Consider the following 23,531-nt stretch of genomic DNA (forward strand, 5'->3'; position numbering starts at 1 on the left):
GTGATTGTATTGAGTCATAACGTGTAATTTTTTACGAACCCTGCACTGCAGATAACCTCACATTCAGTGTTCTACATGTACATGTATGTAGCTAGACCTATTTTATTGGTGGTTGCTATTTCACGGCATTACAAAGTTTTTTTCAAGCCGAGTTTGTGGTCTTAAAGCCATAAGTGAAAGAAGGTCAATGTAATAACATGTACCAAATCTTTGAAAATAACTAAAACTAATATTCATCAAATATGAGAATTTTTAAAGTAATTTATGCAAATAAGATTTAGGATGGAAATAAATGCAGTTGCAATTCCACTGTGCAAGGAGTTACGTGTAGTTTTGAAACTTTTTTCATTTGAAATTAGTGGTGGACGGAAGCAGCGTTTTTCATGATGAGTGGTGGTCAGATATCTTCTGTGCCAGTTGAGCCCGACCACTGCTGTCCACTGTAGCTATAACACTGCTCACATTATATTTGGCAACAAATGGCATGTTTCCAGTAATTGTGAATTGAAAAAAAAAAAATTATAAATAATATAATAGAAAATAGTCTTTTTGTCAATGTTTTAAGAAACCAAAACCCATTAAGAGAAGCAATCTCATTGGAAAGAGTAAAATGTGAGGAGCATTCTAAAACTGGTTTTATCAAAATTGGTTATAGAATATAAAGCGAGTTATGAAAGTTTGAAAATTCTAGTTGAACTTTCTATGGGGATCCTCAAATTGGCAAACGTGCTTCAAAATGGCTGATTCTGTGGACAACTCTCCATTTGTTTTGTACACAAATTTTCAGATTTTTTCATCATTTTTCAAATTGCATCTTGCCTCCTTCTAAGCATAACATATGTCATGAGAAAATATAATTCACACCACATATGTCAAGGTCAGGAGGAGATAATGTGAAATATGTAAAATAAAGGGGAAAATCTGAAAATTTGTGTACAAAATAAATGGAGAGTTGTCCACAAAATCAGCTATTTTGAAGCATGTTAGTCCCCATTGAAAGTACAAGACTTTTCAAATGTCCATAACTTGCTTATTTCATAACCAATTTTTATGGAACTTGTTTTTGATTGTTCCTCTCATTGTATTCTTTCCAATAAGATCACTTCTCTTCTTGGGTTTTGGTTTCCTTTAATGTATATGTGTATGATAAAGAATTATTTAATTTCATTTCCATTTATCTGGATGATTAATACAACATGAACTTGATGCACCTAAAGCATTCATATTTGTTATGCAAACATCAAATACATTTTTATCTTTAAAATATTATTGTACTGGATATTTTGTGTACTGCATATTTATAATAACGAAATTGGGGTGGAGAGCTAAAAATTTACCCCTGTAAAATTTGGTATTTTAATTTTTGTTGTTGTGTACCATGAAACCTCCACATTGATGCACTCTTCGCCATGGAAACCTTCAAAACTTGAATTATTATTGTTACTAATACTATTACAAGTTGACATGTGGGTTGGTCTACCCAAAGCAAACAGCAATGTTGAAGTGAAGACGCCACACTGATTAATTAGTTCCCATAGAGACCTTCAAACGTTGAACTATTATTGTTACACTTGCAGGTTGGTCTCGCTAAGGTAAACAGCAACGGTACTGCAACCAAGTCCCTTGTCTTCCAAGATCTTACCATCGGTCTAGGAGATGCGGTCCAGAGTGGCGACTCGGTAGAGGTCAAATACACAGGCTGGCTCTACACCAGCAGGTCGTTTGGAGATGTGTAAGCTTCCATAAAATTTGCTAATGAAACTACAGTACATGTATAATCATTCTCATTGATGATCTAAACATTCAAGATAAATGGCAGGGCCCTGTTTACATATAATTACGATCGATCCAATCAAATACATGTAATTTGTTTACAGGAAATTTGTAAAATGTCCTTTGTAAACAAAGGAGAACACCCCAAATCGATGAGTTTTAATATGGATATGCATTCATATCTAGAATTTTTTTTGAACAAACATGCATTTCATATTGCTGGCTTGCCATAGTTGCGATTGAATGGATCAGCCGTAACTCTTTGTAAGACGGGGCCCAGGAGACCGTTGCAGAAAGAGTTGCAACCTAAAAAGCATTCGCAACTTGATTTTTAACCAATCAACAGCGCGCATATTGGACTTGCGATTGATTTTTCCCCTTGCGTTTAAACGCAACTCTTTGTAAGACGGGGCCCAGATGTGGTAAAAATTTCAAAATGAATTAGTAGAGAATCCATTAAAATGCCCACCCAAGCGTCTGTATGTATAAAAAGAATACCGGTACCTTTGCTGAAAAAATGAACAGAACAAGCATGGCATTCCAGCCTAATGTCTGGGCCCTGTCTTACAAAGAGTTGCAATTGATCCGATCAATCATTACTACATGTACTAATATGAATTGTTATGAAAATATGTATAACAATTTCATTCAATTATATTACTTTTTTCAAGTGGGAACATTCAAATTAGAATATACAGAGGTAAAAAATTGAGTGCAAAGGATAATTAAATTACCCTTTTCCTCTGCAAATATGTTTACTCCCATTGTTAGAATTCATGTAATAACTATTCTTTTGTTTTCTCCATGCAGGTATTTGATAGCAACACCAGTGTAGACAAACCATTCCGCTTCAAGATAGGGAAAGGCAAAGTAATAAAGGTAAGACATGGTAAAATTATCCACGTGATACAAATAACGAACAGATGATAAAAGCCTTGGTTACACCAAACCCAAATTCTCATGAATAATTTCGGATCGATTTTGCCCAAATATGGCCTGATTCTGATGGATTTGGAACACATTTTTCGCTGATTCGGGCAACTCCCTGAATCAGATACAAATAGGTCCGGAATAGGTCCCAAATCTTAGCAGAATCACCTAGAATTGACTGCCCGTAATATCCCAAATGCCTCCCAGAATCCAACCGAATACATACACATCCTGAATGTGGCTCGAATGAATTTTGTTGTGGCCACATTCAGGAGTATTTTGAAGGGTATTCGGCTGGTTTTGAACATTTCAGATGAGCCAAATCCCTTCACGAATCCCTTCCGAATTTCCTTGCATTCAGGGAAGGAGAACAGAATACTCCAGAATTCTCCTGAATATGTGTATTTGGATGGATTCGCAATTGATTCGGTTCTGGTGTTAACCAGGCTTTAAGCAAATATAAAAAATTCTGCAAGTAACTATGATCATTACATTTAGTGACAATGCAGCACTCTCAAGGGTATTTGCAGTGGTGGAACATCATTTTGGACAGCTTCCTGAATACCTTGCATTTCCACCAACATCACACCTGTAACCTGTGCATTATTTGTTTCATAGATTTTTTTCTTATAAATAAAGGGTGTTTTCATATACAGGTATTTTTTTGATACAACTGCAATAATTTCATGAATGTTGAAACTTAAAGAAAGCTGATCCAAAAGGAAAAAGGAAATAGAGTACGAAGCCAAGGGAAAATTAAGAAATTTGTAATGTGATATGCACATTTGTATTTAAACAAACATTTTCAGTGTTATAAAAGCTTAATAAATGATATGTAATACTTGTAGGAATCATCGTATTGAGATACCATCGCAATCCTGGTTTTGTGTTGCAGTATTGGGGATTAAGTGCCAAGCATTAAAGCTGGAATTTGAGACCCATTCCTAAAGAGAAATGAGTAATTGTTTCAAATTTCACCGTGCCAATCACCGAAGATTGTAATTAAGCATTTGCCAAAGGGAAGGGGGAGATGATCCAACCACCAGATAACGTGTAAAGAATCAGTTGTATCCAACACGTAGAATAGGCTGTTTGCCGTGCATGCTGGGAAGGGACAGGAGGATAATTATAGATCGGCGATGCGACTGATCGGGGCGGCAGGAAGCAATGATTAAGGAATGACATTCATTGGGAAATTGCACATTTTTCAATCAGTACAGAGCCAAATTGTGGCAGTTCGGGAAGGGAAGTAGTGCTTGATTTTTCTGGCAGTTTCAACTCCCATAAATATCTATATTTAGAGAAAGGAAAAGTTCTCAGATAGTGTTCTTTTTGTCATGAATGAAGATTATAGATACAGATACATACATTTATGCATAACTTTCAAACCAAACTTCACAAAAGTCCACTATTTTACTTTTTTTACTGATCAGAATCAATTTCGAAGGCTTTTGGAAGGTATGTTGCCGACATATGTCACCATGAAATATAAAAAGCATTTGAAAATATAAAATTGAATAAAAAAAGAGAAAGCAATTTTGATCTTTCAATGTCTTTTCACAGACTAGGAAATAGGTTTGCTAACAGATGTTTAGGCAGAGAATATTCCATTTAGATCCTCATAGTGATTGAGAGCAAAAAGGAAGAAAAATTATCAGATTTCATTCATAAATTAGCACAATGAAAATGTGTGTTACTCAAATGGTTGTGAGCTTTTCTTCATTGAATTTGGCTTGGATATGCACTATATGTTCAAATGAATGGTCATGTTCATATACATGTACATGAATATTTTTGGCTTGAAGAGCTTTAAAGATATAGATCATGGTTATGAGAAAACAAACTCTCATGAAGTGATTGCAAGATTAGGGTTTCTAACTATCAGTGCCTGGATAGGTGAGGATCCAATAAAATGCACTTCATCTGTGAGTGATGACCTTTTTCTTTGCTTTTCAATTTTTTTATAACAACGCTATTGTGCCAATTAGCGGTTCCATGACATTTCCTCTGACGACAATTGTTCCGGTCTAAATTCCCCTGGGTTTAACACTCTACCCTACCCTAAACCTACAAAACATGTAAGTGTAAACCTATTGCAACTCTAACCCTAACCATACATCTTAGATAACCCCTGAGCAATTGTCCCAGGAACAAATGTTTTGTTGTTTTGTCACCCAGCTAGCATCCCATTTTTTTGTCTCACCTGCGAAGCAAAGTGAGACTATAGGCGCCGCTTTTCCGACGGCGGCGGCGGCGGCGTCAACATCAAATCTTAACCTGAGGTTAAGTTTTTGAAATGACATCATAACTTAGAAAGTATATGGACCTAGTTAATAAAACTTGGCCATAAGGTTAATCAAGTATTACTGAACATCCTATTAGAGTTTCATGTCACATGACCAAGGTCAAAGGTCATTTAGGGTCAATGAACTTAGACCATGTTGGAGGAATCAACATCGAAATCTTAACCTGAGGTTAAGTTTTTGAAATGTCATCATAACTTAGAAAATATATGGACCTAGTTCATGAAACTTGGACATAAGGTTAATCAAGTATCACTGAACATCCTGCATGAGTTTCACGTCACATGACCAAGGTCAAAGGTCATTTAGGGTCAATGAACTTTGGCCGAATTGGGGATATCTGTTGAATTCCCATCATAACTTTGAAAGTTTATGGATCTGATTCATGAAACTTGGACATAATAGTAATCAAGCATCACTGAACATTTTGTGCAAGTTTCAGGTCACATGATCAAGGTCAAAGGTCATTTAGGGTCAATGAACTTTGGCCGAATTGGGGATATCTGTTGAATTCCCATCATAACTTTGACAGTTTATGGATCTGATTCATGAAACTTGGACATAATAGTAATCAAGCATCACTGAACATTTTGTGCAAGTTTCAGGTCTCATGATTAAGGTCAAAGGTCATTTAGGGTCAATGAACTTTGGCCGAATCGGGGGTATCTGTTGAATTACCATCATAACTTTGAAAGTTTATTGGTCTAGTTCATTAAACTTGGACATTAGAGTAATCAAGTATCACTGAACATCCTGTGCGTGTTTCAGGTCAAATGTCCAAGGTCAAAGGTCAATGAACTTTAGCCGAATTGGGTGTATCTGTTGAATTACCATCATAACTTTGAAAGTTTATGGATCTGATTCATGAAACTTGCACATAAGAGTAATCAAGTATCACTGAACATCCTGTTCGAGTTTCAGGTCACATGATCAAGGTCAAAGGTCATGTAAGGTCAATGAACTTTGGCCATGTTGGGTTTTTTTGTTGAATAACCATCATATCTCTGTAAGTTTATTGGTCTAGTTCATAAAAAGAGGACATAAGAGTAACCATGTATCACTGAACATCTTGTGCGAGTTAGAGTAGTATGCAAAGTCAGCACTGCTGCTATATTGAACCGCGTGGATGCAGGTGAGACGGCCAGAGGCATTCCACTTGTTTCTAATCTCTGTCTGATGTTTGACCTGAACATTTCAGCTCTCTTTTCCTCTCATGTTTTGAATTTAATGTCACCTGGGTCCTGTAACACAAAGGTTAGCGATTGATCGTATGCTTGTTTTAATGATTGACTATACATCATAATCAATGTAATCCTTGTAAAGGTATCTTCTATGATGATTGCGAAGCTTTGTGTAACAGGCCCCTGAAAAGCAACCCTTTGCTGTGAACCTTTCTATAATATCCTTCAAAAAATTTGATGAAAAAATGGGACAGAACTCAATAAACGTTTTCACCTTTCACCACTAGCCGAGTTCCCCTTTATTATCAAATTTCTAAAAATAAATATTTTTTTTCTCTCTCTCTTTATGGTTGCCATTATATTCGGAACTAGTCCATTATGTACATGTACATGTATTGTCTGTACCAAAATAGGATGGTAGAGAGCCAACTGGTAGGACCTCATTAATTTACGCCTCTTGAATAGACCTGACATAGTAGAGTAATCAGTTCACGCCCTTCCTTATGTACTGTGTGTTCCTACATCGCAGAGTGTGACGTGTATGACCACATAAGTCACTTGACCCAAACAACGTCTTCCACAAACTTGCAGCATGTTCACACTGAGCAAAGCTGTTTGTCCATTGCATTTCATACAATTGGGGTTCTTGTGTACATGTATGTATGTATATCCAGATACCTTCGCATTTTGGGAGCATTTCATGAAACAAAGTCGGTGGCTTTCCCTGTTATAAGCTACTGAAATCCTTGCATCTGATTGGCTCAGAACTAATTGGTCAGTGAAACTTTCACCGACGTACACAATGCTTCATGAAAAGACTTCCTTTGATTGAGTGAAATAGTACTAGCAGTCTAGCAGTCGGATATATCTATGCCTTGTTAGGTAAAAAAAGGTTCTCCATCAAATAGTCAATTGCCTGTAAAATTTGTAAAGAATTAGTTTATATTCTAAAAAAGTACAGAGTAAAGAAAGCAATGAACTACTAGTAAAAGTAAAACAAATTTGCTCCAATATTGGATATATACATGTATGATCAAGTTTAATTGTTTGTTGTTGTGGCTCTTATAATTTTCATTAAGTTTTTTTAAGAGGTTGAGTTTGAAAATTATTGTTTTGAATGTCACCTTGCTATTCTATTATTGATATGAGTTGAGAGGAATATAATTTTCATCAAAGATGGAAAAATTTTGATGTCTTAGACTGTAGGCCTGTCATGACAAAGTCATTCAATATAAAACAAATCATTGAATACCTGTATATTTTTATCTTCCATTGTTTGTGTTCACATAATCTGTACAGTAGTAGAAGTTACATGCAGATGACTAACTACCAATAGGGGCTAAGCGCCACTTCCCCTCGGATCAGGCCCGCCTCGGATACTGCTGCCTGGCAGTGGGGAGGTGCTCCTCATTACCACTAATCGCAACCTTAGTTTAATCTCCCAATTTCTTAAGTCTTTCCAATATCCTCTTCATGTACATGTAAGTGTAAACAAGTATAGCCCTTTTCTCATCCTCTGGCCACGTTAGTGGGCAAGCAAACTTTAATTGACCATTCTCACAGTACACAACACCACAGGGCAAGAGTGTGGACCTCTGAATAAGTTTTTAAGGACACTATATAACAATTTTAAGTTGTTTGATACCATTTGTGTTGTTACATCACCACTTCACACTTTCCTATTGAAATGGTAAGTGCATTGTATATTGTAATAGTATTCTATAAGTGTCAATGTTCGGTGGCAGGACATTCGCCCCGGCGGCAATTACTCAAATGGGTTAATTTTGATGTAGGGTTGAGGTTGCAATAGGGTTTTATATCAGTTTTAGGGTAAGGTTTAAGATACGGTTTAGTGTAAAATCCAGGGTTGAAGTTGGTCATGTGATTAGTGCGTGGAATTTAGAGTGGAGAAATTGTCGCCGGAGCAAGTGCCATGGAACCATAGAATCCTATATATGGGGATTTTGCATTACTTGATCATCATTCTAGAAAAGTATTGTGTAATTATCAAAAATCACATTGATTATTGAACAGAATTGAGTTTTCAAGTATTTTTCATGTCGTAATAGCATTAATGTTATCGAGAAAAGAGCAGTTGCAAAGGATTCAAACTCAGATGCCTCACATTCAGGCTACATGCATTGACTCTAAGTGGTTTGGGCTAAACTTCTGTATGTGGTCCCATTCGTGCAGTTACGTGTGTTCCAGTGCCTGTAACTCTCAGCAGACTTGAGTCAGTTTTGAATTTCTTCTGTTGATTGTTATACCGAGATACTGATTGGTGCGGATGATTGATGCTGATGATGGGTTCTTGTATAGTGCCGGTATCCGCCTCAGCTGGGCGCTCATGGCGCTTGCTCAAAAATAGGAAGTATCTCACAAATTTCAATGTCTTCAAACAGTGCTTAGGATTATCATTCAGTTCAAGTACTGTCCTAGTAATTAAGTTATTTTCATATAATGCAAACAAAATACATTTCCAATTGAAGCAACAGTATTAATTTGAATCAGGATCTGAATCTGTTAAAATTAATGGATACATTATTTTCAATATTGTTTCTTGCAGGGATGGGAAGAAGGCGTAGTCGGTATGAAGAAGAATGGGCGTCGGTTACTCATCGTCCCGCCCGCACTGGCGTACGGCAAGAAGGGTCTCGGTTCAAGGATACCGCCAAATTCAACTCTCCTGTTTGATGTAGAAATAAAAAAGGTAATTACGGTGATTTTTTAATGCCTGATTGCTAAGAAAGTATGCATGCTTTTGTTAAGTACATATATTAAAAAACAACATGAAAACCAAAGGCTTAATGACCTTTAGTGGAATGAAGATGATTACCACCAAATTCGACTGTCCTCTAAGATGTAGAAATAAATGATAGTTTATGGTATTGATTGCAGATCTGATTGCTAAGAAAGCATAATGTTTGTTAGCAAGTAACCAGAGAACCAAAGGCTTAACATCCTCTCCAAGGGACCTGGTAATGAGGATAATTACCATCAAATTCAACTCTCTTCATGTAGAACTAAAAAAGGTGATTATGGTGATGGTGGTGATTGCTGACTTGATTTCTATGTTAGCAAGCAACCAAAGTACCAAAGGCTTATTTAAGTCCTCTCCATGGGGCCTGGTAACAATGATAAATACCATCAAATTCAACTCTCTTTGATGTAGAAATAAAAAAGGTAATTATGGTTTCTAGGGTAGTGATTGCTGACCTGATTAATATTAAGGAACATGAATGCTTGTAAGCAAGCAACCAAAGGACTGAAGATTTAAGGTCCTCTCCAAGGGACCTGGTTTTGAGATAATGAGATCCCCAGATCAATCATATATCTTGCAACCGATTGCAAAGTTTTCAATTGATTGCTGACCTCTTTGTTGCAACAAGGAGTTCAAACCAATTTCCTATTGCCAAAATTGATCTGTTTAAATTTGCATTTGATGGAAGCGTCATGGTGTAGCAGTTCTGACTCTTGCCTTGCAATCAGAGCATCCTTTGGCAAGGCGTGAATCCGCAACCCAGGTGGAGTTAGGCAAATGGGTACCCAGTAGTATGTGAAAGCTAGTATCCCTAGCAATTGAGTCTTGGAACTCTTGTTATAATACTCCCCCAGGCAGTGGAGAAAGTGCAGCCATGCAAGGATCTGATCGGGGTAATAATAATTGCAATGTGAAGCGCTTAGAAACAAGGTGTAATAAGCGCTATATGAATGTAACTGTTAATTAGAAATTTGCAACTAAATTGCAAATATTTACTTGCAATGCCCCCTACTTTACAAAACAATCTTATCTAAAATCAATTGCCAGTTTGCAATTTGTAAATCGATTTCATCTTTACTGAATTAACACTGTCCTTTATAAGTTGCAGACTGTTGATTGTTTGTAATTTTCCAGTCCATTTCAATGCTTGTTTGGATTGCAAATGCAAATATTGATTGCAGATTTGCAGTTGAAATAGCAAATCAATCTATGTTGAAAAGAGCAGAACAGCAAACAATTGCACGACTTGGGATTGATTTATGACCTACATGTAGAATCAACTTGCAATCAATCGCATGTTCTTGCAATGGCGTTAATTTCAACCATGAGATTCTTGCAGTGTTGATCATCATACAGACTTTCGTTCATAGGATATTGTGATGACTTGAACTAATTAAAACTTTAGTTTTCTACAAGAGAAGGGTATTGGTTGATGTCGTATAGAGAGGAAGTATGTTTGGGAATGACTCGTGCTTGTGAATAAGTGCCATTCCTGCTTAAAGCCTATCTTAAGTATCAGATCAGGCGCCAACTCCTTAGAGAGGTTTGATGAGAATTGTAAATCAGGGAATTGTATCAGGGAATTATGTATAAAAGTGTTTGAGCATATTGCACATATAGCTTTGGTACTTTGTAGTGATGATTTTTACCTGTTTGCTAAAGCATCAACTAGAGGAATTAATGTTGTAATGTCCTCTCCAAGGGACCTGGTGATACCAAAGGTCATTAGTGCACCAACTTGGTATCGAGCTTCCAGATCACTAGAATACTCTACTAACTCCTGGATGGTTCCTACAGCTGTTTGTAAGTTCCGAGAGACAAATGACTGGTGATCCTTTCTTTGGTATTAAAGGATGTACACCAAATTTTCACTGATGTTGATGTTAGCAGTTAAGAAAGGATCACCAGTGTCCATAAAGTCACTCATAACTTACGGACGGCTTTATGAAACAGCCAACCAATTAATTTGTACTACATGTATGCTATATGGTCTTTCATTTAATAATAATAGAAATATTAACGCAGTTCTTGTATAGCGTATATCACATGTCATAATGTCCCTATGCGCTTTCAAAGGACTTGGATATTACCCTGGCTTCAGACCCACAGCTTTTTATAGCGAGGTGGCATTTCAAGGAATAAATTCCTGCCAGGTACCCGTTCATCTCACCTGGGTTGAGTGCAGCACAATGTGGATGAATTTCTTGCTGAAGGAAATTACGCCATGGCTGGGATTCGAACCCATGACCCTCTGTTTCAAAGTCAGAAGACTAATCCACTGGGCCGTTGTGGCATTTCATTTCATCTGAAAATGTTCAATATTGTACAGTGGGCTGTAATATGTGAAAAAATGGGTGCAGCACTGTTCATTTTTGTAGTCTCTTATTTACAGACTTGTAAATCAACACTGTGAGATGTGTAATAATTACAGCATATAGGTGCTCTTGAACAGCACATAAAAAGCCAGTCTCCATGGCAGCAATATGACTCCTGCCTAGCCTTTTTTGTCAATAGAGTAAAGTGTGAATCAGATTGTGAGGTGATCATTTGAGCTGATAACGGTATGCACAAATTGATAGTAGATCAAATGGGATTGTCATGTTTAAAGAAAATCAGGAAATCTGACAACTGGGCCCCGTGGTACAAAGTGTTACGATTGATCCCATCAACTTCAAGAATATGGCAATCCTTTATAACGTCATCATGTTTTCTTCAGGAAATTTGCACATCCTTTGTAAACTAAGAGAAGCACATTAAATTTTCAAGAAAAATGAATGTATGAAAGGATATATAGATCTCGAAAATATTTTGAACAAACATGAATTTTATATGTTGACGTTTGTAGTTGTTTTTGATATAATCTATCTTAACTCTTTGTAAGACGGGGCCCTCATATTGCACCAAAATTTGGGAAAAAGGGGTTGTGCATCGCCAGAAAGTGCATATATGGGAACCACAACCCTTGGCAGTGGGGACGGGGTGTGGGAGTCTTGCATTATGGCGTAGGCGCAAGTGTTTCCTCGGGCTGTGAAAGATTCAATTAAAATCCCTTCAAGGAGGAGATATGTCTTTACTTTTCTTAGCGATAATTATGTAAAGCCGCAACGCAGAATTAGCGCTGGGTGGGTACCTCTGGGGTCTCCTCGCCAAACTTCATTATGTTTGAAGTATAATCATGGGTTGTAAAATTAGAAAATAGGAATGCCATCCTGTCTGTATGCCTCTCCTACAATGGAGCTCCTATTAGTGTGAAATACACTCGTTCAGTTCCGAAGCATAGGATTAAGAAAGCCACGTTAAAGTCTTCTTGCACTTCATTGTGGGGGTGAGTTGTAACATTAATGTAGGCTTCATGCATTTGGACACTTAGCTCCATATTCTAAAGTCGGGTTTAATTTAAACTCTGGTTTAAAGTTGTGATTTAAGTATGGATAGCCGATAGTGTCATAAATCTGTAATGTGTATAATTTTCATGTATCTGCTCATTTTTCTTTCAAATCATTCTTAACTGTTTTGGAAGGATAAATAAGATAGCTTTCCTCACCATGGTGAGTTTAATAGGAAAGAGCACATTAATCATAAGAAAAATACAATGTAAGTATAAACTCTGACATTTTTGGCTTTCCATAATTTTAGCACAGAGTTTGACTATGGTCTAAGTTAAACCTGACTTCAGAATACAGGCCTGAGTGTGTGTTTGAGCATTAGTTTATGGTAATAATGTTTTTTAAGTTTGTTTGTTTGTGATAAACCCCCTGACGTTTTCATCAAAGAGTAAGTGATTATGATTTATTTTTGTATTTTGTCACTTGTTTTGATTAATAAAAGTACATTATTTCAAATCAACACAGAAATTGACATGTATTTGTAGACATACATGTACAATGCATTTTTCTGTTATTAAAACGAGATGAAAAAAGTTTTCACAATCCGTTTTAAGAAGTGGAAGAACTTGAATTTTATTATACATGTTTTATTTATTTCTATAATTGACATGTTTTTAAAGGATTATCCTATGTTTTACTTAAATCATATCAATGATTGTCTTCAAATAGTTTATTTTTGTACTTGTTAAAATTTTGTTTAAATATACATGTAACTTTGTAAAGTGCATTAAGAGACCCTTGTCTATTATGTACTTCATAAATTGATCTCTATATTTAAGACAATTTTTTATTTTGGGCATATTATTTTCACATGATTGTTGATGATTTTGCTGTATTTTCAATACATTTTGTAACCCATATATAATAAGTATGCAAAAGGGAGAGCGGTGTTGGCTCAGTCGGTAACGCGTCTGCCCGTCGAACCAAAGATCGTGGGTTCGAGTCCACCCCGGGCAGATGACTGAAGCCAGTGCGTTGTGTGTAAACGTCTCTCCCATGTTTCATAGATGCAGGCTATGTTACAATGGAAAACACTCCGTCCCTCGGATAGGACGTTAAATGGAGGCCCCGTGTAGAGGAGAGTCACCACCTTTTCACGTTAAGAACCCACTGCACTATTCGTATAAGAGTAGGGGGAAACCCCGGTGTAGTGGTCCACCTGCATTCCCCCAATCAGTTATATCGGGAGGAGAGACCTGCGGGTCATCGTGATTCAGTTCGCTTTTCGCCTCCCAGGCACAGGTGACACCAAACAAATAATAAAAAAAACAGAAAATGATTTACTCACTTGATATCTCTCCATTTGTTGTACATGTACTTAATATCAAGGGGTTACCCTACATTTTTGTTTTCTAATCTTTTACAGCTTAAATTTTCAAGAGAAAAGGAGGAAAGTGGTTCGCTTTCATCGGACGCTACAGATGGCTTGAGGTCTGAGGAGAGGGTCGGGTCACCAAAGGTCGGAAGGTCAAGAGGAGATGTCTCAAGTGACAAGTAAGATCATTATGGAATTTTCTTTCTAATCCTCTCAATGTTTGGGGTTTTATAATGAACAGATATGTACAGCCGCCAGAGGAGGTGGTTGGAAATATGGTTCCTGAGGTGACGCTTAAATGCGACTATTTTCATGAGGGGTCCTATCCAAAGGAAAATGGTCGCATTGGTGTCACTGAGGGTATCATGGTTTCACCAAACCTCTGATCGAAGGCCGGATATATTTGGTTTATATCCGTCATGGGAATTAAAACATATCAGATAGGAATGTACATCTAATTGAGTGAATTACAATCTTTGAGAGAGAATTCATGAATTACATGTGTAGCTATGGTGATATGTGCGAATGCGTTTGGTTGAAGCCCCGCTCATAGCTGATGTCACGAATCAGGGTACTATTCCCGGGTTGTGACGTCAGAAGTTGGGATTCATTTATGGACCCCTATGAAAACAGTATTCCCGGGTTGTGACGTCAGAAGTTGGGATTCTTTTATGGACCCCTATGAAAACAGCATTGGCTGATTGGGTGTTCCATCCCACGAGTGGTAAATAATTTGAAAAAAAGGCATTTTTGCCAATTTTTTAAAGTTGGATAAAACTGTCTTTGGTCTCATGTCGGGATTTAGACCAATGACCTGTTCAGATTATTATCATGAAGGATACAGGAAAACATTTAATTTGGAGATATGGCCTTACAGTGTAAACTTCATTTGTCAATGCAATTCTTCTTTGTAGTCATCTTCTTCATTTTCATGTTCTTCCTTTTCTTTCTTTTGTCTCCTCCTTCTACTACTATTCCTCCTCCTACACTATTTCTCCTTAATATTTTTCCTTTTTCTCCTTGTTTTCTTATCCTTATTATCCTTATTCTCCTTTCATTCTCCTCTTCCTTTCATCTTCCTTCTCTTCTGTTCCTCTTTCTTTTCCTCCTCTATCACTTTTTCTTCCCTTTCCTTCTATCCCTGTTCCTCCAATCTCTTGTTCTTCTTTTCCTTATTCTTCCATCTCTTCACTTTCTACTTCATCTCATTGTCATTATGAAATGGTTTTTGCAGTTATTATTTTTTCCAGAAATCTTTTTACCTAACACAAAATACAATGTCATTTCTAAAAAAATATTTTATAGGACCAAGTATTATGGTAGCCGGCTGAGCCTAAATGTACTTCTTGTTAAAATGTACTAATAGATGATTGTTTAAAGACTTTGCAAGGAGATTAAATGAACTGATATTAATTCTATTTTTTTTGTTAACAGTGAAAGCAGAATAAAACACAACAACAATTCAGAATCACAACTATCAACGGTAAGACCTGTCAAATATTATGTATTCAGGGGCCCGTTGATTTCATTGATCATTGATCGATCATTGATTTCATTGATCATTCCAATTTGCATGGACATAATAATGGTACTCAGTAAAATTATAACCTTCTTTTATAGCAATTTTTTTCAGAGAAAAAGTGAATTGGTTAATAACATGAGAGTGATGCTCTAAGAAACATACATACATATGCTATTGAAACTAACTTGGGCATTGTTAGATAGAAATTGTAACAAATCATTTGTATGATCTATTGTGAAGCATTGTGATACATGTCGGGGGGGGGGGGGGGGGGGTGTTTCACAAGAGTTAAGTATGACTTAAGAGTCGTGCATAAATGCCTACATGTAGTTGCATGTGTTATGAGACATGACTGCATTGGTCAGATCATATTGCGCAGTGATCAGTAATAGTAGCAGGAAGCATATCATGTACGCATATTATATACGCATATTCATTTAAGTTCAACTCTAAGTCATACTTAAATCTTTCTGAAACACCCCCTGGATCCCATTTTTGCCATTAAAAATGTGCAATTCCATAGAGAAAGTAATCTGACAGCATTCACTCCTGTTTTGTGTATAAATGCTCTAGTGCATGAAAGGAAGTAGACATTGGGGGGGTTGGGGGTGGATCTAGTCTGCATGCACAGACCCACGGTTTTTGCAATTCACATTGTGCATATGGCAGGGTCTGAAGTAGTGAGACTAGATTCACTATGTACTTTGGCTGCCTCTACCAAAGACGTAGACAGAGGCCCGTATTCTGAAGTCAGGTTTAACTTAGACCATGGTCTAACTCTGTGCTAAAATTATGGGAAGCCAAAAGTGTCAAAATGTTTATTAAGGTGTATGTTTAGTATGTTTAATGTGCTCTTTCCTGATTAATCGATGGTGAAGACAATCATCTATTTATACTTCCTAGACAATTATGAATGATTTTAGAGCCAAATGAGCTGAAATATCATATCCCTACATTTAGTGATTTATGTAACAATTGGCTGTCCATACTTAAACCACAACTTTAAACCTGAGTTTAAGTTAAACCCAACTTCAGAATACGGGCCAGAGAGTTTGGAGTCTAGTCTTCACTCTAGACATAGTACCAAAATTTTGCACAAAGTCCTCTTGTAAACAAAGGAGCATGTCACATTGTCAAGCCAACAATGAATGAATATGTATCATTACTAGAATTTTTTTTGGATATACATGCATTTTAATTGTTGGCGTGGCTGATTTTGCATGTGATTGGATCATTGATCTACATGTACTCGGCTCAATCGTATTTCTTGTAGGAATGAATATATATCATAACTAGAATTTTTTTTTTAATATACATGCATTTTAAATGTTGGCGTGGCTGCCTTTGCAGACAGTGTAGTTATGGTTGATTGGATCATTGATCTACATGTACTCGGATCAGTCGTAACTCTTGTAGGACGTGGCCCTGATTTGATTGGGCATTTCCTGTTGATACAGTTATTCATGAAATCATCTAAATGTTTCAAATTGAAATACTTCAATCCGTATTCACACCCTGGGAAATGCTAATTACTGAATTGAGCTATAATTTGTTACATTTTATGGTGTCAGTGAACCATTTCAGATAGATTAACTTTGATCCTGCAGTATTTTATTTAATTAGACCACCTCTGATTTTTGAAAGGTACCACAGTTTTTTTTGTTATTCATAAACAATTTTGTTCATCAAAATGTACATGTACATCACTTGAAAATGCTTTTTTAATTTTGAAATAGTTATGTTTTATTAGTGCATGGCAGATATGTGATTAATTGATACATGTATGACGGAATGAATATTTAAATCATAAATCCCATTACATGTATGTCCTTGGAATGTCTATATTGCTAAAATTCATAATTAAAATTGCTATACATAGATGTTTTTTTCAGCTGAAATAGAGCTTATTGCAAATTATGTAAGAACCTTTCACTCCAATTATCTTTTTTTCAACATAAGAGTGAGAACTTGTTTACATATAACAGTTATTGAAATAAATATCTTTTGTTCATACACATATTTTTATCTTTTTTAGAGTCCCTCATCGAGTAAGGCCAAACTGATCTCCCGAATGGCCAAAATGGGACAGCCCATGCTGCCGCTGTCTGGCGCCATCGTAGCCCATGACAGCACAGACTCAGAGGCAGATGTGAGTTAGATTCCATTCAATAAGAATTGAACTTTTATTTTGTACTTAAACTTATCATTTATTTTATATGATAATCCATTGGAGACTGATTCTGCATATATAATGATGAATAATAATGTTATGCAACATTTATATAGCGCTTAATACAAATGTTTCTAAGTGCTGTATACTAATACCCCAGCATAGGAGTTACACACAACAGAATGCAGTCAACACAGCCAACACTTTTTTTAAATTTGAGAAAACTGGGCATAAGCTAAATGTGTCTCAGAGACGGTTATCAAACTCGGGCTATAATAAATTGCTACTTGTGTCTAAATTATAGTTTTTCATCCTCTATTGTGGTGTTTTTCAGGGATTTTAAGGACAAATACAAGCACTTCTTTATACGTACATTGTACATGTTTCATCTTAGTTTGAGAACTTTTGGAATCAGCTGTTCCCTTTAAGCATGCTTCAGAAGAAGTAATATGTGCACATTACTTGATACCCATGAAAGACCATAAATGTACTTCTTGTGTACGTACAATAAATTGATAATGATTTTAGAGCCAAAAAGATGTTACTATTTTAGGCCTACATGAACGTACAGTACTGAATGCCATTTTTGCGCTCACTAGCTGCAGTGCTGAAGGCATTGTGTAAAGCCTAATCTACATGACTTGGAATATCCTTTGTGAAACCAGTTCCCTGTCCCCAGATTGAAAGTGAAAGTATATAACAGACCCAGGTGTACATTAGAATTAGGTTAGATTGCATTGTGGTTTTGTGGTCGAATAATACTGTTTTTGTGATTGTCTTTATCAGCACTTTCCATATTTTGTTTATAAAGAGTCTGAAGTTTGGCGGTTGGTGAAATATGAAGTTGGCTGAGGGCGACAAAGAAATCTTAGAAGAAAAAAAATTGAAATGTGAAAATCCAGAAATGTTGGGTTGTAGTTTACTAATTCTTAGAACTCCTACACATACCAATATCATTTTTATCAATTCCAATGCATTAGCATTTCCCTGCAATCTTAAGAATCTTGAGAACTTTAAGGAGCTTTCATATCTTAACCAACATTTGACATTAATGAGACAATGCCACAGGAAACCAATTTCTTAACACTGGATTATTAAAAAAAAAATCTCTTTGGAGTATGCAAGATGTACATCAATGGCACTAATTCCACATTTCGATGAATTAAATGCATAACCATTCTTGATTCATTGCAACATATGTACATGTAAAATGCAGATCATTGTGAAATTCCAGATGGCTGCCAAGTTTTTTGCCCGAAAGTGATTTATTGGTATTTGATTTCTCTTAATCGCCAGGCTGCTGGCCATTGTGCTACTTGGAAACGTTTCAACCAATTGTCCAAAATGGACCAAGGGATTTAAGAGAGAGAGACGGGGACAGATATAGAAAGAGAGAAAAACAGAGAGAGCATGAGAAAGGGAGATAGAGGGAGAGAGAGGGAGAGATAGAGTAAGATAGATAGAGAGAGAAAGAAAAAGAGTGTGGAACAGACAGATACTGAGGCAAAATGAAATTATAACTACATTTTAGAGGGGTGCAGCAAATGTTTCCTCCTATGTCATCGGGGAGCACCTATGCAACTGTAAGTTGGAATCGACGTCTGGAGTTTCATTTTGTCTGTGGAGTCGAATGATTGATGTCTGCTATACGAAAAGCATTCTTCTACTTTCTTCAGGATATGATAATCTGTGTGTGATATGTCCAAGGGAACAGAGGTGTACAATACAACAAAACATCTTTCATGAGAAGAAACCTGAGAGTAGTCTAAGAACAGAGCAAAATTGGATTCTTGTACTTTTCCTCAGGATGCGCTTAACCTTTATGATATTTCTATCAAAAGGAGCAGATGTGCTTGGTGGAGTCGAACAGGGCGACTTCTTTTAAGAGGAGGAACACTATACACGTAGTTGAGCTGCCTCGCAAGATTTCATTCTAAATTATTGATATCAATAGTGATATTTCACTTTATTATAGTGCTTCGTACATTGGAGTGACATCTCTAAGCGCTACATGATTAGCATGTTTGATATTTGATGTCAAAGTGGAATGCAGTTTGTGAAACTTTGACTGCAGTGACTTCAAGCAGGAAAATATATCTTTGGAAAGGAATGACCTCAAAAGAAGTGACAATCTCTCTTAGGGTTTAAACTTTGAGAGAGATATGGATGGATATCGCAGTATGAGGGAAAGAACTGCGTAAGATGACAAATAACGTGCATTCTGCCACACGCATGATGCATGGAGGTGATTAGACTTTTTAATCGGTCTTGACTTGAATTTTGGATCTTTCTGGGTATGAACTCTTCACGAGATTGACAGTTCATAGGAGAGACTTGACTTAGCAGATGAAGGACTTCTTGGAGGGGAAAATGAGAGAACGTCCTAGAGCTCAAAGTACTTTTCTACAGCCGTTGCAAATCTTTGTGAGGACTAACTCTTTTTTTGAGATTATCTGGATGATTGAGTGAAGGAGAACTGAATTAATGCTAGATGAATCGATGTTGATGGGCCCCCAGGGATCTATAATTAGGCATTAACATGGATGTACCACAGAGAGATTCTACCTGTCCTGCAGAGATGTGATTAGTGCATGTTCATTTGCATATTTTCACCTTTACTGTACTTCTGTATGTTCGGAAGATGGATTAATCACATTTCAGATGGGATAGCACGGGATCGGAACATTCGGAGTTGACAGAACTTGAAAATTGTACAGTGTTTTCAGTTGACTACTGATCAGAAGTAGTCCATCATACCTAGATACTGCCTGTAACGGCAGCTTGATGAGGAATTAGCAGAAGTTTTCAAGCACTATTTCATCAATGGTTTGAAAATTTTGTCAGGGAAAATTACATGACAGAAGGTTTTGTGATAACCAGTGATCCGTGTTACATGTATGTAATGACAGTCTTTGATCATTCCTAAAATAAAGGTGCCCGAGTGTAAGATCGGATTCCATTCTACCGTATTCCAGATCTATGATAGTATGGACATTATGACATGGTCTTGGTGATACTTCAAAGGTAACAACCACTCCTGTAGGAAGCAGGAGGAAACAGTTCTGTCCATTGATGTATTAATTGACATACATTGTGGATATGCAGCTAATGTAGTAAACCCTTATTGAAATAGATCGCTCAATGATTGACACTTGGATCAGGAATTCATCAATTTGATTTTTTTATTTCACAATCCAGCTGTCATCGCTGAACTCTTCTTGAAGTCCTTGGGGACAATTGTTCCATTCATGGAGATGTTGCCAGTTTTATGGTATAGATTATCTAGCAAGGAATACTAATTCTAATCCACATCCATATGTGCAAACACTTGAAATACTATTTGAAGCGTTCAGCAACAGGAAATGCCACTGTGATGCGTTAGCTGCGACAAGATGGGCAACACCAAGAGCCGCTTCATCCACGTTGCGGAGATCGAAGAAGAGCGCAGCAAGAGGCGCGAGACGTGCATCCACACGGGGACGGTGAAACGCTGGAATACGGTGAAAAACGTGGATGCCATGGCCAATCGTATGGACAGTATCCTCGGGTGGGGTACGCCGACCGGCCGTTGAAGTCGGTCAAGAGCCTTGGTGATCTTATCTTTGAGAATTCTGTTCAGAACCCTATGCAAGGTCCGGTCAAGTTACGGGCAGCATCTCAGAGACTGGCAATTGTAAATGGCTGCTTCTTTATTTTCTTGCTATTCATTTCACTTGTTCATTTTCATCTGGCTCTATTGAGTAAGAATTCATGATTTGAATAACATGTGGACATGTTGTATAGATTGGGGTAATATTGCCTTTCACCAATAGTGCAAGAATCTGTCTTGGTCGTTTACTCACTATTTAATAGCAGATTCCATTATCAATTTAATATTTTTTCATGTTAAAAAACATATTGTTATTTAAGAGTGTATGTTTTCAAGAACTTAAAACAGTTAGTTACAATTTTTTAAGCTTTCCTTGTGTATGATGCAAAGCAAAAGCAAGAATGATAATATTGCCTATTGCATTTCTTGTAAAATGTGCTGAAAACAGAATTTTACTATTCAGGGGCCCGTTGCATAAAACTTTACCTGAGAAAATTCAGGTTGTTTTTACCAGAGTTTTTGCCCTGTGTCAAAGTCTGGCAGAAATCAGACTAACCTTAGTTTTCAGTTTTGACCAGAGTTTTCTTAGGTAAAAAGTTTCATGCAACAGGCCCCTGGTCTGTTTGAATGGTTCAATGAGATTGTTCATTTGACGCTGTAAAAAAAAATAATTCATTACTTTTGTCCCCGCTTTCATTATCTTTTTTTCTCTCTCCTATCTGTATTTTTCACACTGCCTCTATTTATCTTCCACCCCCCTCTCTCCAACTATCTCATCTCCCTTTTGTTTTTCAACCAACCCCTCTTTCCCATTTTATCACCCTCTCTTACTTATTTCTGTCTCTTTAACTCAAACTCTCTCTCTCTTTGTCTCCCTTCTGTAAGCAGGAAGCCAGCGCGTCTTCGGACACAGGAGGCATGTCGCCCTCGTCGGTACGTTCGACACCCCAACATGATGGCCAAGAAGGCCATGAAGGTTCCCAAGAAGATGCACAATAACCACACCAATAACTTCCAATCCGACATGGGCCATGGTATGCACAACCAACTCCCAAGGCCTGGTGACCCTTCTGGTATGTTATCACACACACACACACGCCCTCCTTTTATAACTCTGGGGGGTGTTTCACAAAGATTCAAGTGTGACCTAGAGTTGCACTTACATGCCTTGTTGCGTGCGGTATAAAAGGCATGACCGCATTGGTCAGATCATTCGAAGAGGATGCGTACTACTGCGTATTGATCAATAAGTTATATCTTGTACGCGTCGGCATTTAAGTGTGACCTATAAAGTCATACCTAAATCTTTGTGAAACACTCCCCAGGGCTGGTATTCAATGGAAAGTATTGATTTTGTATTTTACTGACCATATTTCTTGGCTAAGCAATATGCTTAAACCCGTATTCAGAGCACATCGAAGTATTTTACTTTATTCATTGCAAATTTAAGCAACATACTTATTAATAGCCATTGTGACCTCATATTAAAGATTTAAACCAAAATAATGTTCAATTAATTTATCCATCCATTCACCTATGCATAAGGATGTATGACTGTGTGCGTGTACATTTGTAAACTGCACGCTAGCCAGAATTAACCCATGTATGTAGGCTGCTGACTTAGATTTAAGCAAAATACTTAGCCCCCAAAATGCAAGTGAATACCAAAGATGGATAAGTAGTTTACTTGAGCAAAATACGGAGTAAAATACTTAAAATTCTGGCTCAAAGTATAATTGAATTCCGATCCTGGGGCCTGTCTTACGAAGAGTTGCGAGTGATCCGATTAATCACAACTCTGGAAAGCTAGCAAAGTCAACATATAAAATGCATGTTTGTTCAAAAGATTTTCTAGATATGAATGTATATCCATAGATTCATTGATTTCTTGACAATTTGGTGTGTTCTCCTTTGTTTACAATGAACATTTTGCAAATTTCCTGTAGAAAAAATTATGGCACTGATGGATTTCCATAGAGTTACGATTGATTGGATCAATCGTAACTCTTTGTAAGACAGGGCCCTGGGCTCTGTATCATTAAAGGTTTGCAATCAATTGTTAAATACCAATGACCAATCAAGATCATCATTACATACGCACTTTGTTCAGAACAATTACCAGTAACCAATCAGAGTGGTTCTTTTATATTTGCAATCGATCGCAAACCTTTACGTTACGGTCCCAGATCGGTTTAACCCTCTAGTAGGCATTCCTTCCCTAGGTTTTTGGCTTGAACCAATGTTCCAAATGTGATGGTTGTGATTTTATCAATGATGATACTGATGATGACGTTGACAGTGGTGTTTTTGATATCGATGGTGAGGGTGATGAAGAGAATGAGATGGTGGAGCAGGCCAGTGATGGCAATGGTTTATGGTGGTAAGATTATGCTGATGATAGTGGCTTTGATGATGGTAAATGTTGATGCAGCTGTTGATGATGATGGTGGTGATGATGCTGAGAATGATGATGACAAAGATGATAATCACGACGATGATGTTGATGATAAAATTAAGGCATGATAGTGATGAAAATGATGGTGTTGTTGGTTGTGAGAAGAATGGGAAAAAACATTGATCCTACCAAATTTTTTATCCCTT

The 23,531-nt window shown here is 37.0% G+C and overlaps 2 protein-coding genes across 2 annotated transcripts in view; both read left to right on the forward strand.

Annotated features, from left to right (window-relative positions):
- LOC121429070 (FK506-binding protein 15-like) overlaps nucleotides 1-21,878 on the forward strand; it is a gene marked incomplete at its 3' end in the record, with an annotated part of 38,733 nt that extends 16,855 nt beyond the window's left edge. Inside the window, exons 7-13 of the mRNA XM_041625975.1 lie at nucleotides 1,578-1,730; nucleotides 2,584-2,652; nucleotides 8,754-8,897; nucleotides 13,701-13,828; nucleotides 15,084-15,132; nucleotides 17,207-17,320; nucleotides 21,819-21,878. Coding sequence (XP_041481909.1) covers nucleotides 1,578-1,730; nucleotides 2,584-2,652; nucleotides 8,754-8,897; nucleotides 13,701-13,828; nucleotides 15,084-15,132; nucleotides 17,207-17,320; nucleotides 21,819-21,878 — 717 coding nt within the window. The remainder of the gene's footprint in view (nucleotides 1-1,577; nucleotides 1,731-2,583; nucleotides 2,653-8,753; nucleotides 8,898-13,700; nucleotides 13,829-15,083; nucleotides 15,133-17,206; nucleotides 17,321-21,818) is intronic.
- Nucleotide 21,879: 1 nt separating this feature from the next.
- LOC121429071 (FK506-binding protein 15-like) overlaps nucleotides 21,880-23,531 on the forward strand; it is a 92,108-nt gene continuing 90,456 nt past the window's right edge. The window contains exon 1 of the mRNA XM_041625976.1: nucleotides 21,880-22,003. Within this exon, the coding sequence (XP_041481910.1) occupies nucleotides 21,883-22,003 (121 nt within the window). The 5' untranslated portion in view covers nucleotides 21,880-21,882. The remainder of the gene's footprint in view (nucleotides 22,004-23,531) is intronic.

The sequence above is a fragment of the Lytechinus variegatus genome, chromosome 15 (genome assembly GCF_018143015.1).
Source record: "Lytechinus variegatus isolate NC3 chromosome 15, Lvar_3.0, whole genome shotgun sequence".
Taxonomy (NCBI): Eukaryota; Metazoa; Echinodermata; class Echinoidea; order Temnopleuroida; family Toxopneustidae; genus Lytechinus; species Lytechinus variegatus.